General features: G+C 48.2%; 1 protein-coding gene across 1 annotated transcript in view; it reads right to left on the bottom strand.

Annotated features, from left to right (window-relative positions):
* The window catches only part of LOC106591887 (E3 ubiquitin-protein ligase MARCHF7), a gene marked incomplete at its 3' end in the record, with an annotated part of 19,217 nt that extends 7,826 nt beyond the window's left edge, over nucleotides 1-11,391 (bottom strand). The window contains 3 exon segments of the mRNA XM_045713841.1: nucleotides 4,103-4,176; nucleotides 4,299-4,352; nucleotides 11,108-11,391. Of these exon segments, the coding sequence (XP_045569797.1) occupies nucleotides 4,103-4,176; nucleotides 4,299-4,352; nucleotides 11,108-11,194 (215 nt within the window).
* Nucleotides 11,392-17,475: the final 6,084 nt, after the last annotated feature.

Below are 17,475 nucleotides of genomic sequence, written 5' to 3'. Positions count from 1 at the left end.
GACCGGGCTGTTAGCTACCTGATGGGCCAGCTAGAGGAATCAACCAGACCAGGCTGTTAGCTACCTGATGGGCCAGCTAGAGGAATCAACCAGACCGGGCTGTTAGCTACCTGATGGGCCAGCTAGAGGAATCAACCAGACAGGGCTGTTAGCTACCTGATGGGCCAGCTAGAGGAATCAACCAGACCGGGCTGTTAGCTACCTGATGGGCCAGCTAGAGGAATCAACCAGACCAGGCTGTTAGCTACCTGATGGGCCAGCTAGAGGAATCAACCAGACCAGGCTGTTAGCTACCTGATGGGCCAGCTAGAGGAATCAACCAGACCGGGCTGTTAGCTACCTGATGGGCCAGCTAGAGGAATCAACCAGACCGGGCTGTTAGCTACCTGATGGGCCAGCTAGAGGAATCAACCAGACCAGGCTGTTAGCTACCTGATGGGCCAGCTAGAGGAATCAACCAGACCGGGCTGTTAGCTACCTGATGGGCCAGCTAGAGGAATCAACCAGACCGGGCTGTTAGCTACCTGATGGGCCAGCTAGAGGAGTCAACCAGACCAGGCTGTTAGCTACCTGATGGGCCAGCTAGAGGAATCAACCAGACCGGGCTGTTAGCTACCTGATGGGCCAGCTAGAGGAATCAACCAGACCAGGCTGTTAGCTACCTGATGGGCCAGCTAGAGGAATCAACCAGACCAGGCTGTTAGCTACCTGATGGGCCAGCTAGAGGAATCAACCAGACCAGGCTGTTAGCTACCTGATGGGCCAGCTAGAGGAACCAACCAGACCGGGCTGTTAGCTACCTGATGGGCCAGCTAGAGGAATCAACCAGACCGGGCTGTTAGCTACCTGATGGGCCAGCTAGAGGAACCAACCAGACCGGGCTGTTAGCTACCTGATGGGCCAGCTAGAGGAATCAACCAGACCAGGCTGTTAGCTACCTGATGGGCCAGCTAGAGGAATCAACCAGACCGGGCTGTTAGCTACCTGATGGGCCAGCTAGAGGAATCAACCAGACCAGGCTGTTAGCTACCTGATGGGCCAGCTAGAGGAATCAACCAGACCAGGCTGTTAGCTACCTGATGGGCCAGCTAGAGGAATCAACCAGACCGGGCTGTTAGCTACCTGATGGGCCAGCTAGAGGAATCAACCAGACAGGGCTGTTAGCTACCTGATGGGCCAGCTAGAGGAATCAACCAGACCGGGCTGTTAGCTACCTGATGGGCCAGCTAGAGGAATCAACCAGACCGGGCTGTTAGCTACCTGATGGGCCAGCTAGAGGAATCAACCAGACCAGGCTGTTAGCTACCTGATGGGCCAGCTAGAGGAATCAACCAGACCGGGCTGTTAGCTACCTGATGGGCCAGCTAGAGGAATCAACCAGACCGGGCTGTTAGCTACCTGATGGGCCAGCTAGAGGAATCAACCAGACCGGGCTGTTAGCTACCTGATGGGCCAGCTAGAGGAATCAACCAGACCGGGCTGTTAGCTACCTGATGGGCCAGCTAGAGGAATCAACCAGACCGGGCTGTTAGCTACCTGATGGGCCAGCTAGAGGAATCAACCAGACCGGGCTGTTAGCTACCTGATGGGCCAGCTAGAGGAATCAACCAGACCGGGCTGTTAGCTACCTGATGGGCCAGCTAGAGGAATCAACCAGACCAGGCTGTTAGCTACCTGATGGGCCAGCTAGAGGAATCAACCAGACCGGGCTGTTAGCTACCTGATGGGCCAGCTAGAGGAATCAACCAGACCAGGCTGTTAGCTACCTGATGGGCCAGCTAGAGGAATCAACCAGACCGGGCTGTTAGCTACCTGATGGGCCAGCTAGAGGAATCAACCAGACCAGGCTGTTAGCTACCTGATGGGCCAGCTAGAGGAATCAACCAGACCAGGCTGTTAGCTACCTGATGGGCCAGCTAGAGGAATCAACCAGACCGGGCTGTTAGCTACCTGATGGGCCAGCTAGAGGAATCAACCAGACCGGGCTGTTAGCTACCTGATGGGCCAGCTAGAGGAATCAACCAGACCGGGCTGTTAGCTACCTGATGGGCCAGCTAGAGGAATCAACCAGACCGGGCTGTTAGCTACCTGATGGGCCAGCTAGAGGAATCAACCAGACCAGGCTGTTAGCTACCTGATGGGCCAGCTAGAGGAATCAACCAGACCAGGCTGTTAGCTACCTGATGGGCCAGCTAGAGGAATCAACCAGACCGGGCTGTTAGCTACCTGATGGGCCAGCTAGAGGAATCAACCAGACCGGGCTGTTAGCTACCTGATGGGCCAGCTAGAGGAATCAACCAGACCGGGCTGTTAGCTACCTGATGGGCCAGCTAGAGGAATCAACCAGACCGGGCTGTTAGCTACCTGATGGGCCAGCTAGAGGAATCAACCAGACCGGGCTGTTAGCTACCTGATGGGCCAGCTAGAGGAATCAACCAGACCGGGCTGTTAGCTACCTGATGGGCCAGCTAGAGGAATCAACCAGACCAGGCTGTTAGCTACCTGATGGGCCAGCTAGAGGAATCAACCAGACCGGGCTGTTAGCTACCTGATTGGCCAGCTAGAGGAATCAACCAGACCAGGCTGTTAGCTACCTGATGGGCCAGCTAGAGGAATCAACCAGACCGGGCTGTTAGCTACCTGATGGGCCAGCTAGAGGAATCAACCAGACCGGGCTGTTAGCTACCTGATGGGCCAGCTAGAGGAATCAACCAGACCGGGCTGTTAGCTACCTGATGGGCCAGCTAGAGGAATCAAAACAGGCCCGGAGCGAAGGACACACCGAGGCCCACAGAACCACACCTGCAGCCCAGAGCAGGCCCGGAGCGAAGGACACACCGAGGCCCACAGAACCGCACCTGCGGCCCAGAGCGAAGGACACACAGAGGCCCACAGAACCGCACCTGCAGCCCAGAGAAGGCCCGGAGCGAAGGACACACCGAGGCCCACAGAACCGCACCTGCAGCCCGGAGCGAAGGACACACAGAGACCCAGCGCTATCATCGCGCGTCTTCTCAACTTCTCAACGAAAACAGGATATAATGCAGCTGTCGAGAACCAAGGGAGAACTATTCCACAAAGACAAAACACATATCTATCTTCAATGACTATTCTGCAGAGCTATTAGCGGACGAGAAAAGATTACGACGGGATCGAGAGAGAGAACTGGCAGCCCAAAACATCACATACTCTCTGATGTTCCCTGCGAAGCTGAGCGTCACCCATGAGAGTAAGACCCACATCTTGGATTCTGTACCTGATGCCGAGTACTTCCTGCGCTCTATTGGGATTACACCGCTTTCCAGATCCGAGGACAAGGGTGTCCGGAAAAATATACAGACTATGTGGCAAAATGTTGAGCCCAGAAGGAGTGAGAGACAGGACCCAAGGCCTGAGAAGTATCTTATTAAAATCTACCACGGAACATTGACTACTGAAGCGACCCCTTCTTCTTAAGGACTGGAAACTGCCTGGATTTATACTCATAATTGTGATCTTATTGCCGGACTAATTCATCAAATCTTTGACCTGTAGTTTTGTTGGGATGATAAAGGTGCAGATATCAGAGGACAGGTGGGGAAACATATGGAAAACACTATATAAACCCACTATATGGAAAACCAAACAAGGGAGTTTCAAATCCAAAGTACTACATCCTTTTATTTCAAAAAAATGAGCCCTGATAAACTGAAATGTTTAACAAAATGCTGGGGGAAAAAAAATGAACGCGCACCTTCAAAAAGACATGTGGTCAGGTCTATGTTTGGGGGGGACTGACACGGAGAGAATTACATCAATCTTACAACATAGATATGAAGATGTCTGGTCAGAGTTCCTGGTATATCGTACGGGTTTTATCCTATCATTTATGAGCTTTTTTGTTTGTTGTTGTGTGGCTTAATCTAAATTGTATACTTATTCAGACTCGTGAAATATTTGCAGCCAAAACATGTGAATGTAGCTACGCTCCTTAGTAAAGACAGAGAAGATAAGTTGTGTATGTATGGTACATGTTCTTTATGTGCTCTTTAATAAAAAAATTGATGTTTAAAAAAATTTTTTACTTTGTAAACGTTCAAGCCAAGTGAAGGCACAGTCTCACCTGCAGATGTCCTGAGAGGAGGGAGTTGTCCTGGAAACACTGCCAGGAGCCAATCCCGTCGTAGAACTGCTGGCCTGTAACAACCAATCACAGGACACTCCTTCACTTCAACAACCAATCACAGCACACGTCTTTCACCTCTAACCGATCAGCAGTGACTGCTGTCGACAGAATCAAACAATAAACCAATCAATACCTTCAAGATGTTGCTGGATCGACTACCTGACCGACCTGGACCTCCTTTAGTACTCTGGAGAGAGGAGAGAGGAGAGAGAGAGGAGAGGAGGGGAGAGGAGAGAGGAGAGAGAGAGAGAGAGAGAGAGGAGAGGAGGGGGAGAGGAGAGAGGAGAGGGGGAGAGGAGAGAGGAGAGAGAGAGGAGAGGAGGGGAGAGGAGAGAGGAGAGAGGAGAGAGAGAGAGGAGAGGAGGGGAGAGAGGAGAGGAGGGGGAGAGGAGAGAGGAGAGGGGAGAGGAGAGAGAGAGAGAGAGAGAGAGAGGAGAGAGAGAGAGAGGAGGGGAGAGAGGAGGGGAGAGGAGAGAGGGAGAGGGGAGAGGAGAGAGGAGAGAGAGAGAGAGGAGAGAGAGAGAGAGAGAGAGGGAGAGGAGAGAGGAGAGGGGGAGAGGAGAGAGAGAGAGAGAGAGAGAGAGAGAGAGAGAGAGAGAGAGAGAGAGAGAGAGAGAGAGAGAGAGAGGAGGGGAGAGGAGAGAGAGAGGGGAGAGGAGAGAGAGAGAGGAGAGAGAGGAGAGAGAGAGAGAGAGAGAGAGAGAGAGAGAGAGAGAGAGAGAGAGAGAGAGAGAGAGAGAGAGAGAGAGAGAGAGAGAGAGAGAGAGAGAGAGAGAGAGAGAGAGAGAGAGAGAGAGAGAGAGAGAGAGAGAGAGAGAGAGAGACAGAGAGGGAGAGAGAGAGAGAGAGAGAGACAGAGAGAGAGACAGAGAGGGAGAGAGAGAGAGAGAGAGACAGAGAGAGAGACAGAGAGGGAGAGAGAGAGAGAGAGACAGAGAGAGAGGTGGGAAATGTAGAAACAGTTTAAAGGTTTTACATAAACTACTAAATCCACCCGATGTCACAGGACAACAACCCCCCGAGCCACTGCCTGTTCACCCCGCTAACATCCAGAAGGCGAGGTCAGTACTGTCTGTTCACCCCGCTAACATCCAGAAGGCGAGGTCAGTACTGCCTCTTCACCCCGCTAACATCCAGAAGGCGAGGTCAGTACTGCCTGTTCACCCCGCTAACATCCAGAAGGCGAGGTCAGTACTGCCTGTTCACCCCGCTAACATCCAGAAGGCGAGGTCAGTACTGCCTGTTCACCCCGCTAACATCCAGAAGGCGAGGTCAGTACTGCCTGTTCACCCCGCTAACATCCAGAAGGCGAGGTCAGTACTGCCTGTTCACCCCGCTAACATCCAGAAGGCGAGGTCAGTACTGCCTGTTCACCCCGCTAACATCCAGAAGGCGAGGTCAGTACTGCCTGTTCACCCCGCTAACATCCAGAAGGCGAGGTCAGTACTGCCTGTTCACCCCGCTAACATCCAGAAGGCGAGGTCAGTACTGCCTGTTCACCCCGCTAACATCCAGAAGGCGAGGTCAGTACTGCCTGTTCACCCCGCTAACATCCAGAAGGCGAGGTCAGTACTGCCTGTTCACCCCGCTAACATCCAGAAGGCGAGGTCAGTACTGCCTGTTCACCCCGCTAACATCCAGAAGGCGAGGTCAGTACTGCCTCTTCACCCCGCTAACATCCAGAAGGCGAGGTCAGTACTGCCTGTTCACCCCGCTAACATCCAGAAGGCGAGGTCAGTACTGCCTGTTCACCCCGCTAACATCCAGAAGGCGAGGTCAGTACAGGTGCATCAAAGCTGGGACCGAGAGACTGAAAAACAGCTTCTATCTCCAGGCCATCAGACTGATAAACAGCTTCTATCTCCAGACCATCAGACTGATAAACAGCTTCTATCTCCAGACCATCAGACTGATAAACAGCTTCTATCTCCAGACCATCAGACTGATAAACAGCTTCTATCTCCAGACCATCAGACTGTTAAACAGCTTCTATCTCCAGACCATCAGACTGTTAAACAGCTTCTATCTCCAGGCCATCAGACTGATAAACAGCTTCTATCTCCAGGCCATCAGACTGATAAACAGCTTCTATCTCCAGGCCATCAGACTGGTAAACAGCTTCTATCTCCAGGCCATCAGACTGATAAACAGCTTCTATCTCCAGGCCATCAGACTGTTAAACAGCTTCTATCTCCAGACCATCAGACTGTTAAACAGCTTCTATCTCCAGGCCATCAGACTGATAAACAGCTTCTATCTCCAGGCCATCAGACTGTTAAACAGCTTCTATCTCCAGACCATCAGACTGATAAACAGCTTCTATCTCCAGGCCATCAGACTGATAAACAGCCATCACTAACATAGAGAGGCTGCTGCCAAACATACAGACTCAAATCTCTGGCCACTTTAATACATTTAATACATGGATTTAATAAAGGTATCACTAGTCACTTTAAATAACACCACTTTAATAATGTCTACATATCCTACATTACTCATCTCATATGTACAGTATATATTTTATTTTATAGGACAGAGAGCCAGCACACTACTGGGTACAGACAGGAAGTTATGGATTAACCCTCAGGACAGAGAGCCAGCACACTACTGGGTACAGACAGGAAGTTATGGATTAACCCTCAGGACAGAGAGCCAGCACACTACTGGGTACAGACAGGAAGTTATGGATTAACCCTCAGGACAGAGAGCCAGCTCACACTACTGGGTACAGACAGGAAGTTATGGATTAACCCTCAGGACAGAGAGCCAGCACACTACTGGGTACAGACAGGAAGTTATGGATTAACCCTCAGGACAGAGAGCCAGCACACTACTGGGTACAGACAGGAAGTTATGGATTAACCCTCAGGACAGAGAGCCAGCTCACACTACTGGGTACAGACAGGAAGTTGTGGATTAACCCTCAGGACAGAGAGCCAGCACACTACTGGGTACAGACAGGAAGTTATGGATTAACCCTCAGGACAGAGAGCCAGCACACTACTGGGTACAGACAGGAAGTTATGGATTAACCCTCAGGACAGAGAGAGCCAGCACACTACTGGGTACAGACAGGAAGTTATGGATTAACCCTCAGGACAGAGAGCCAGCTCACACTACTGGGTACAGACAGGAAGTTATGGATTAACCCTCAGGACAGAGAGCCAGCTCACACTACTGGGTACAGACAGGAAGTTATGGATTAACCCTCAGGACAGAGAGCCAGCACACTACTGGGTACAGACAGGAAGTTATGGATTAACCCTCAGGACAGAGAGCCAGCTCACACAACTGGGTACAGACAGGAAGTTATGGATTAACCCTCAGGACAGAGAGCCAGCACACTACTGGGTACAGACAGGAAGTTATGGATTAACCCTCAGGACAGAGAGCCAGCTCACACTACTGGGTACAGACAGGAAGTTATGGATTAACCCTCAGGACAGAGAGCCAGCACACTACTGGGTACAGACAGGAAGTTATGGATTAACCCTCAGGACAGAGAGCCAGCACACTACTGGGTACAGACAGGAAGTTATGGATTAACCCTCAGGACAGAGAGAGCCAGCACACTACTGGGTACAGACAGGAAGTTATGGATTAACCCTCAGGACAGAGAGCCAGCACACTACTGGGTACAGACAGGAAGTTATGGATTAACCCTCAGGACAGAGAGCCAGCTCACACTACTGGGTACAGACAGGAAGTTATGGATTAACCCTCAGGACAGAGAGCCAGCACACTACTGGGTACAGACAGGAAGTTATGGATTAACCCTCAGGACAGAGAGCCAGCACACTACTGGGTACAGACAGGAAGTTATGGATTAACCCTCAGGACAGAGAGCCAGCACACTACTGGGTACAGACAGGAAGTTATGGATTAACCCTCAGGACAGAGAGCCAGCACACTACTGGGTACAGACAGGAAGTTATGGATTAACCCTCAGGACAGAGAGCCAGCACACTACTGGGTACAGACAGGAAGTTATGGATTAACCCTCAGGACAGAGAGCCAGCACACACTACTGGGTACAGACAGGAAGTTATGGATTAACCCTCAGGACAGAGAGCCAGCACACTACTGGGTACAGACAGGAAGTTATGGATTAACCCTCGGGACAGAGAGCCAGCACACTACTGGGTACAGACAGGAAGTTATGGATTAACCCTCAGGACAGAGAGCCAGCACACACTACTGGGTACAGACAGGAAGTTATGGATTAACCCTCAGGACAGAGAGCCAGCACACTACTGGGTACAGACAGGAAGTTATGGATTAACCCTCAGGACAGAGAGCCAGCACACTACTGGGTACAGACAGGAAGTTATGGATTAACCCTCAGGACAGAGAGCCAGCACACTACTGGGTACAGACAGGAAGTTATGGATTAACCCTCAGGACAGAGAGCCAGCACACTACTGGGTACAGACAGGAAGTTATGGATTAACCCTCAGGACAGAGAGCCAGCACACTACTGGGTACAGACAGGAAGTTATGGATTAACCCTCAGGACAGAGAGCCAGCTCACACTACTGGGTACAGACAGGAAGTTATGGATTAACCCTCAGGACAGAGAGCCAGCACACTACTGGGGACAGACAGGAAGTTATGGATTAACCCTCAGGACAGAGAGCCAGCACACTACTGGGTACAGCCAGGAAGTTATGGATTAACCCTCAGGACAGAGAGCCAGCACACTACTGGGTACAGACAGGAAGTTATGGATTAACCCTCAGGACAGAGAGCCAGCTCACACTACTGGGTACAGACAGGAAGTTATGGATTAACCCTCAGGACAGAGAGCCAGCTCACACTACTGGGTACAGACAGGAAGTTATGGATTAATCCTCAGGACAGAGAGCCAGCACACTACTGGGTACAGACAGGAAGTTATGGATTAACCCTCAGGACAGAGAGCCAGCACACTACTGGGTACAGACAGGAAGTTATGGATTAACCCTCAGGACAGAGAGCCAGCACACTACTGGGTACAGACAGGAAGTTATGGATTAACCCTCAGGACAGAGAGCCAGCACACACTACTGGGTACAGACAGGAAGTTATGGATTAACCCTCAGGACAGAGAGCCAGCACACTACTGGGTACAGACAGGAAGTTATGGATTAACCCTCAGGACAGAGAGCCAGCACACTACTGGGTACAGACAGGAAGTTATGGATTAACCCTCAGGACAGAGAGCCAGCACACTACTGGGTACAGACAGGAAGTTATGGATTAACCCTCAGGACAGAGAGCCAGCACACTACTGGGTACAGACAGGAAGTTATGGATTAACCCTCAGGACAGAGAGCCAGCACACTACTGGGTACAGACAGGAAGTTATGGATTAACCCTCAGGACAGAGAGCCAGCTCACACTACTGGGTACAGACAGGAAGTTATGGATTAACCCTCAGGACAGAGAGCCAGCACACTACTGGGTACAGACAGGAAGTTATGGATTAACCCTCAGGACAGAGAGCCAGCACACTACTGGGTACAGACAGGAAGTTATGGATTAACCCTCAGGACAGAGAGCCAGCACACTACTGGGTACAGACAGGAAGTTATGGATTAACCCTCAGGACAGAGAGCCAGCTCACACTACTGGGTACAGACAGGAAGTTATGGATTAACCCTCAGGACAGAGAGCCAGCTCACACTACTGGGTACAGACAGGAAGTTATGGATTAACCCTCAGGACAGAGAGCCAGCACACTACTGGGTACAGACAGGAAGTTATGGATTAACCCTCAGGACAGAGAGCCAGCATACACTACTGGGTACAGACAGGAAGTTATGGATTAACCCTCAGGACAGAGAGCCAGCTCACACTACTGGGTACAGACAGGAAGTTATGGATTAACCCTCAGGACAGAGAGCCAGCACACTACTGGGTACAGACAGGAAGTTATGGATTAACCCTCAGGACAGAGAGCCAGCACACTACTGGGTACAGACAGGAAGTTATGGATTAATCCTCAGGACAGAGAGCCAGCACACTACTGGGTACAGACAGGAAGTTATGGATTAATCCTCAGGACAGAGAGCCAGCACACTACTGGGTACAGACAGGAAGTTATGGATTAACCCTCAGGACAGAGAGCCAGCACACTACTGGGTACAGACAGGAAGTTATGGATTAATCCTCAGGACAGAGAGCCAGCACACTACTGGGTACAGACAGGAAGTTATGGATTAACCCTCAGGACAGAGAGCCAGCTCACACTACTGGGTACAGACAGGAAGTTATGGATTAACCCTCAGGACAGAGAGCCAGCTCACACTACTGGGTACAGACAGGAAGTTATGGATTAACCCTCAGGACAGAGAGCCAGCACACTACTGGGTACAGACAGGAAGTTATGGATTAACCCTCCTCTTCTCCTTCCCTTCCCTCTTCTCCTTCCCTCTCCTCACCTCCCTCCCTCCCTCTTCTCCTTCCCTCTCATCACCTCCCTCCCTCTTCTCCTTCCCTCTCCTTTCCTCCCTCTCTCCTCACCTCCCTCCCTCCCTCCCTCCTCCTCCTCCTCTTCTCCTTCCCTCTCCTCACCTCCCTCCTTCTTCTCCTTCCCTCTCATCACCTCCCTCCCTCTTCTCCTTCCCTCTCCTTTCCTCCCTCTCTCCTCACCTCCCTCCCTCCCTCTCCTCCTCCTCTTCTCCTTCCCTCTCCTCACCTCCCTCTCTCCTCACCTCCCTCTCTCTTCTCCTTCCCTCTCCTCCCTCTCTCCTCACCTCCCTTCTCCCCCCTCCCCCCACCTCCCTCTCTCCTCCTCCTCCTCCTCTCCTCACCCAGATCAACCTGCTGTTTAACCTCCCCCCCACCACATCAGAAAGGACCCCCAGTTCATTCAGAGAGCTCCACAGGGTCTGTGTTCAGGTTAGGGTCAGGGCTAGGGGGTCAGAGGTTAAGGTCAGGGCTAGGGCGTCAGGGGCTTACCTCGGTCTTGTCTTTGGAGCGAGGGGCGCTCCGGCCGTTATTGGCCATCTCCCGAGCGGGGACCACGGAGATCTGCTGCACTGGCATCCTCACTGCTTTCCCAGAACTCCCCTCTCTCTGAACACACTCCGTCTGCGGAACAACGGTAATCCAGTCGGTGTTCCAGTCGGTGTTCCACAGGTCCGGAACTTGGAGAACAGAATGGGATCAGGTCACCGTGGAAACGGACAGAAGGCTCTGGACGGCAGGGAGTCGGATCGTCATGCCAACTCAGAACTCAACAACACCCCTCCCCCCTCAGAGAGCGAGAGAGAGAGAGAGAGAGAGATAATAGATTAATCTGAAACAGATCAGCTGTGATGGTAACTGGGGGAGGAACAGGTGAGTGTCTGGCTGAGGGGGAGGAGACTCAGGGTGCTGGGTCAATCAGCATATGGCCCATCAGGCTTAACGCTCAAATTAGCCTGGCTACTGATAATCAGCTTACACACACTGGTTACCTAGCCCTTAAAACAACGCCAGTCCTTCCAGTTTGATGCTCAGTCTAGTCCAAAACCATCTCACCCAAAACCAGCAGCTTAGCCAGACATTTGTTGGCGGGTGGGCCCTAACCCTAACCCCCAAAAAATTACTTCCTGCAATTCTACACATTCTAGAATCTAGAATGACAATCCGATGATCTAGAATGACATTCCGATGATCTAGAATGACATTTCGATGAACAAGAATGACATTCCGATGATCTAGAATGAATCTAGAATGACAATCCGATGATCTAGAATGACATTTCGATGATCTAGAATGACATTCCGATGATCTAGAATGAATCTAGAATGACAATCCGATGATCTAGAATGACAATCCGATGATTCAAGCGTGTTTCTTTATTTTTACTATTTTCTACATTTTAGAATAATAGTGAAGACTTCAAAACGTTAAAAAAAAAAACACATATGGAAACATGCAGTAACCAAAAAAGTGTAAAACAAATCAAAATATATTTTATATGTGAGATTCTTCAAAGTAGCCACCCTTTGCCTTGATGACTTGTGAAGCTGGTTGAGAGAACGCCAAGAGTGTGCAGAGCTGTCAAGGCGAAGGCTGGCTACTTTTAAGATGGTTCGTTTAACACTGTTTTGGTTACTACATGATTCCATATGTGTTATTTCATAGTTTTGATGTCTTCACTTTTATTCTACAATGTAGAAAATAGTACAAATAAAGAAAAACCCTGGAATTAGTTTTTTAGCTCCACCTGCAATAACATCTGCTAACCATGTGACCAATAACACCTGCTAACCATGTGACCAATAACATCTGCTAACCATGTGACCAATAACACCTGCTAACCATGTGACCAATAACACCTGCTAACCATGTGACCAATAACATCTGCTAACCATGTGACCAATAACACCTGCTAACCATGTGACCAATAACACCTGCTAACCATGTGACCAATAACACCTGCTAACCATGTGACCAATAACATCTGCTAACCATGTGACCAATAACATCTGCTAACCATGTGACCAATAACATCTGCTAAACATGTGACCAATAACACCTGCTAACCATGTGACCAATAACACCTGCTAACCATGTGACCAATAACATCTGCTAACCATGTGACCAATAACATCTGCTAACCATGTGACCAATAACATCTGCTAACCATGTGACCAATAACATCTGCTAAACATGTGACCAATAACACCTGCTAACCATGTGACCAATAACACCTGCTAACCATGTGACCAATAACATCTGCTAACCATGTGACCAATAACATCTGCTAACCATGTGACCAATAACATCTGCTAACCATGTGACCAATAACATCTGCTAACCATGTGACCAATAACATCTGCTAACCATGTGACCAATAACATCTGCTAACCATGTGACCAATAACATCTGCTAACCATGTTACCAATAACATCTGCTAACCATGTGACCAATAACACCTGCTAACCATGTGACCATTAACATCTGCTAACCATGTGACCAATAACACCTGCTAACCATGTGACCAATAACACCTGCTAACCATGTGACCAATAACATCTGCTAACCATGTGACCAATAACATCTGCTAACCATGTGACCAATAACACCTGCTAACCATGTGACCATTAACATCTGCTAACCATGTGACCAATAACATCTGCTAACCATGTGACCAATAACATCTGCTAACCATGTGACCAATAACATCTGCTAACCATGTGACCAATAACATCTGCTAACCATGTGACCAATAACACCTGCTAACCATGTGACCAATAACATCTGCTAACCATGTGACCAATAACACCTGCTAACCATGTGACCAATAACATCTGCTAACCATGTGACCAATAACATCTGCTAACCATGTGACCAATAACACCTGCTAACCATGTGACCAATAACATCTGCTGACCATGTGACCAATAACACCTGCTAACCATGTGACCAATAACATCTGCTAACCATGTGACCAATAACATCTGCTAACCATGTGACCATTAACATCTGCTAACCATGTGACCAATAACATCTGATTGGTGCAGCTAGAAACCAAAAGCACTGTTTTGATTGGTGCAGCTAGACACCACTAGAAACTAGCCCCCATATCAGTGTGAATACTATAGACCCCATATCAGTGTGAATACTATAGACCCCATATCAGTGTGAATATTATAGACCCCATATCAGTGTGAATACTGTAGCCCCCATTTCAGTGTGAATACTATAGCCCCCATTTCAGTGTGAATACTATAGCCCCCATATCAGTGTGAATACTATAGCCCCCATATCAGTGTGAATACTATAGCCCCCATATCAGTTTGAATACCGTAGCCCCCATATCAGTGTGAATACTACAGACCCCATAGCAGTGTGAATACTATAGTCCCCATATCAGTGTGAATACTATAGCCCCCATATCAGTGTGAATACTATAGCCCCCATATCAGTGTGAATACTATAGACCCCATATCAGTGTGAATACTATAGCCCCCATATCAGTGTGAATACTATAGACCCCATATCAGTGTGAATACTATAGCCCCCATATCAGTGTGAATACTGTGGCCCCATATCAGTGTGAATACTATAGACCCCATATCAGTGTGAATACTATAGCCCCCATATCAGTGTGAATACTATAGCCCCCATATCAGTGTGAATACTATAGCCCCCATATCAGTGTGAATACTATAGCCCCCATATCAGTGTGAATACCATAGCCCCCATATCAGTGTGAATACTATAGCCCCCATATCAGTGTGAATACTATAGCCCCCATATCAGTGTGAATACCATAGCCCCCATATCAGTGTGAATACTATAGCCCCCATATCAGTGTGAATACTATAGCCCCCATATCAGTGTGAATACTATAGACCCCATATCAGTGTGGATACTATAGACCCCATAGCAGTGTGAATACTGTAGCCCCCATATCAGTGTGAATACTATAGCCCCCATATCAGTGTGACTACCATAGCCCCCATATCAGTGTGAATACTATAGACCCCATATCAGTGTGAATACTATAGCCCCCATATCAGTGTGAATACTATAGCCCCCATATCAGTGTGAATACTATAGCCCCCATATCAGTGTGAATACTATAGCCCCCATATCAGTGTGAATACTATAGCCCCATATCAGTGTGAATACTATAGACCCCATATCAGTGTGACTACCATAGCCCCCATATCAGTGTGAATACCGTAGCCCCCATATCAGTGTGAATACTATAGCCCCCATATCAGTGTGAATACTATAGCCCCCATATCAGTGTGAATACTATAGCCCCCATATCAGTGTGAATACTATAGACCCCATATCAGTGTGGATACTATAGACCCCATAGCAGTGTGAATACTGTAGCCCCCATATCAGTGTGAATACTATAGCCCCCATATCAGTGTGACTACCATAGCCCCCATATCAGTGTGAATACTATAGACCCCATATCAGTGTGAATACTATAGCCCCCATATCAGTGTGAATACTATAGCCCCCATATCAGTGTGAATACTATAGCCCCCATATCAGTGTGAATACTATAGCCCCCATATCAGTGTGAATACCATAGCCCCCATATCAGTGTGAATACTATAGCCCCCATATCAGTGTGAATACTATAGCCCCCATATCAGTGTGAATACTATAGCCCCCATATCAGTGTGGATACTATAGCCCCCATATCAGTGTGAATACTGTAGACCCCATATCAGTGTGAATAATATAGCCCCCATATCAGTGTGAATACTATAGACCCCATATCAGTGTGAATACTATAGCCCCCATATCAGTGTGAATACTATAGCCCCATATCAGTGTGAATACTATAGCCCCCATATCAGTGTGAATACTATAGCCCCCATATCAGTGTGAATACTATAGACCCCATATCAGTGTGAATACTATAGCCCCCATATCAGTGTGAATACTGTGGCCCCCATATCAGTGTGAATACTATAGTCCCCATATCAGTGTGAATACTATAGCCCCCATATCAGTGTGAATACTATAGCCCCCATATCAGTGTGAATACTATAGACCCCATATCAGTGTGAATACTATAGCCCCCATATCAGTGTGAATACCATAGCCCCCATATCAGTGTGAATACTATAGCCCCCATATCAGTGTGAATACCGTGGCCCCCATATCAGTGTGAATACTATAGTCCCCATATCAGTGTGAATACTATAGCCCCCATATCAGTGTGAATACTATAGCCCCCATATCAGTGTGAATACTATAGCCCCCATATCAGTGTGAATACTATAGCCCCCATATCAGTGTGAATACTATAGCCCCCATATCAGTGTGAATACTATAGCCCCCATATCAGTGTGATTACTATAGTCCCCATATCAGTGTGAATACTATAGCCCCCATATCAGTGTGAATACTATAGCCCCCATATCAGTGTGAATACTATAGCCCCCATATCAGTGTGAATACTATAGACCCCATATCAGTGTGAATACTATAGACCCCATATCAGTGTGAATACTATAGCCCCCATATCAGTGTGAATACTATAGCCCCCATATCAGTGTGAATACTATAGAGCCCATATCAGTGTGAATACTATAGCCCCCATATCAGTGTGAATACTATAGCCCCCATATCAGTGTGAATACTATAGACCCCATATCAGTGTGAATACTATAGCCCCCATATCAGTGTGAATACTATAGACCCCATATCAGTGTGAATACTATAGCCCCCATATCAGTGTGAATACTATAGCCCCCATATCAGTGTGAATACTATAGCCCCCATATCAGTGTGAATACTATAGCCCCCATATCAGTGTGAATACTATAGCCCCCATATCAGTGTGAATACTATAGTCCCCATATCAGTGTGAATACTATAGCCCCATATCAGTGTGAATACCATAGCCCCCATATCAGTGTGAATACTATAGCCCCCATATCAGTGTGAATACTATAGACCCCATATCAGTGTGAATACTATAGTCCCCATATCAGTGTGAATACTATAGCCCCCATATCAGTGTGAATACTATAGCCCCCATATCAGTGTGAATACTATAGCCCCCATATCAGTGTGAATACTATAGCCCCCATATCAGTGTGAATACTGTAGCCTATGTTTCTGTTATAGGACCTTACTGAACTTTGATCTTGACTTAGGGAGTCTGTATTAGAGGAGGTGTGTACTTTGCTTCAGGATCCAGGATCCAGCATAGAGGAGTGTCTGTTCTCTCCCTCTCACAGCGTTAACACATTAACACAGACTACTCTTCTAACTACTGGATCAGACTACTCTACTAACTACTGTATCAGACTACTCTACTAACTACTGGATCAGACTACTCTACTAACTACTGGATCAGACTACTCTACCAACTACTGGATCAGACTACTCTACCAACTACTGGTCTAAAACACACCTGGATCAGACTACTCTACCAACTACTGGATCAGACTACTCTACTAACTACTGGATCAGACTACTCTACTAACTACTGGATCAGACTACTCTACCAACTACTGGATCAGACTACTCTACCAACTACTGGATCAGACTACTCTACCAACTACTGGATCAGACTACTCTACCAACTACTGGATCAGACTACTCTACCAACTACTGGATCAGACTACTCTACTAACTACTGTATCAGACTACTCTACTAACTACTGGATCAGACTACTCTACTAACTACTGGATCAGACTACTCTACTAACTACTGTATCAGACTACTCTACTAACTACTGGATCAGACTACTCTACCAACTACTGTATCAGACTACTCTACTAACTACTGGATCAGACTACTCTACCAACTACTGGATCAGACTACTCTACCAACTACTGGATCAGACTAC

This window comes from Salmo salar, unplaced genomic scaffold (genome assembly GCF_905237065.1).
Source record: "Salmo salar unplaced genomic scaffold, Ssal_v3.1, whole genome shotgun sequence".
In the NCBI taxonomy this organism is placed as follows: Eukaryota; Metazoa; Chordata; class Actinopteri; order Salmoniformes; family Salmonidae; genus Salmo; species Salmo salar.
Note: the sequence above shows the minus strand (reverse complement) of the source record. Positions and strands in the feature narration are given on the sequence as shown.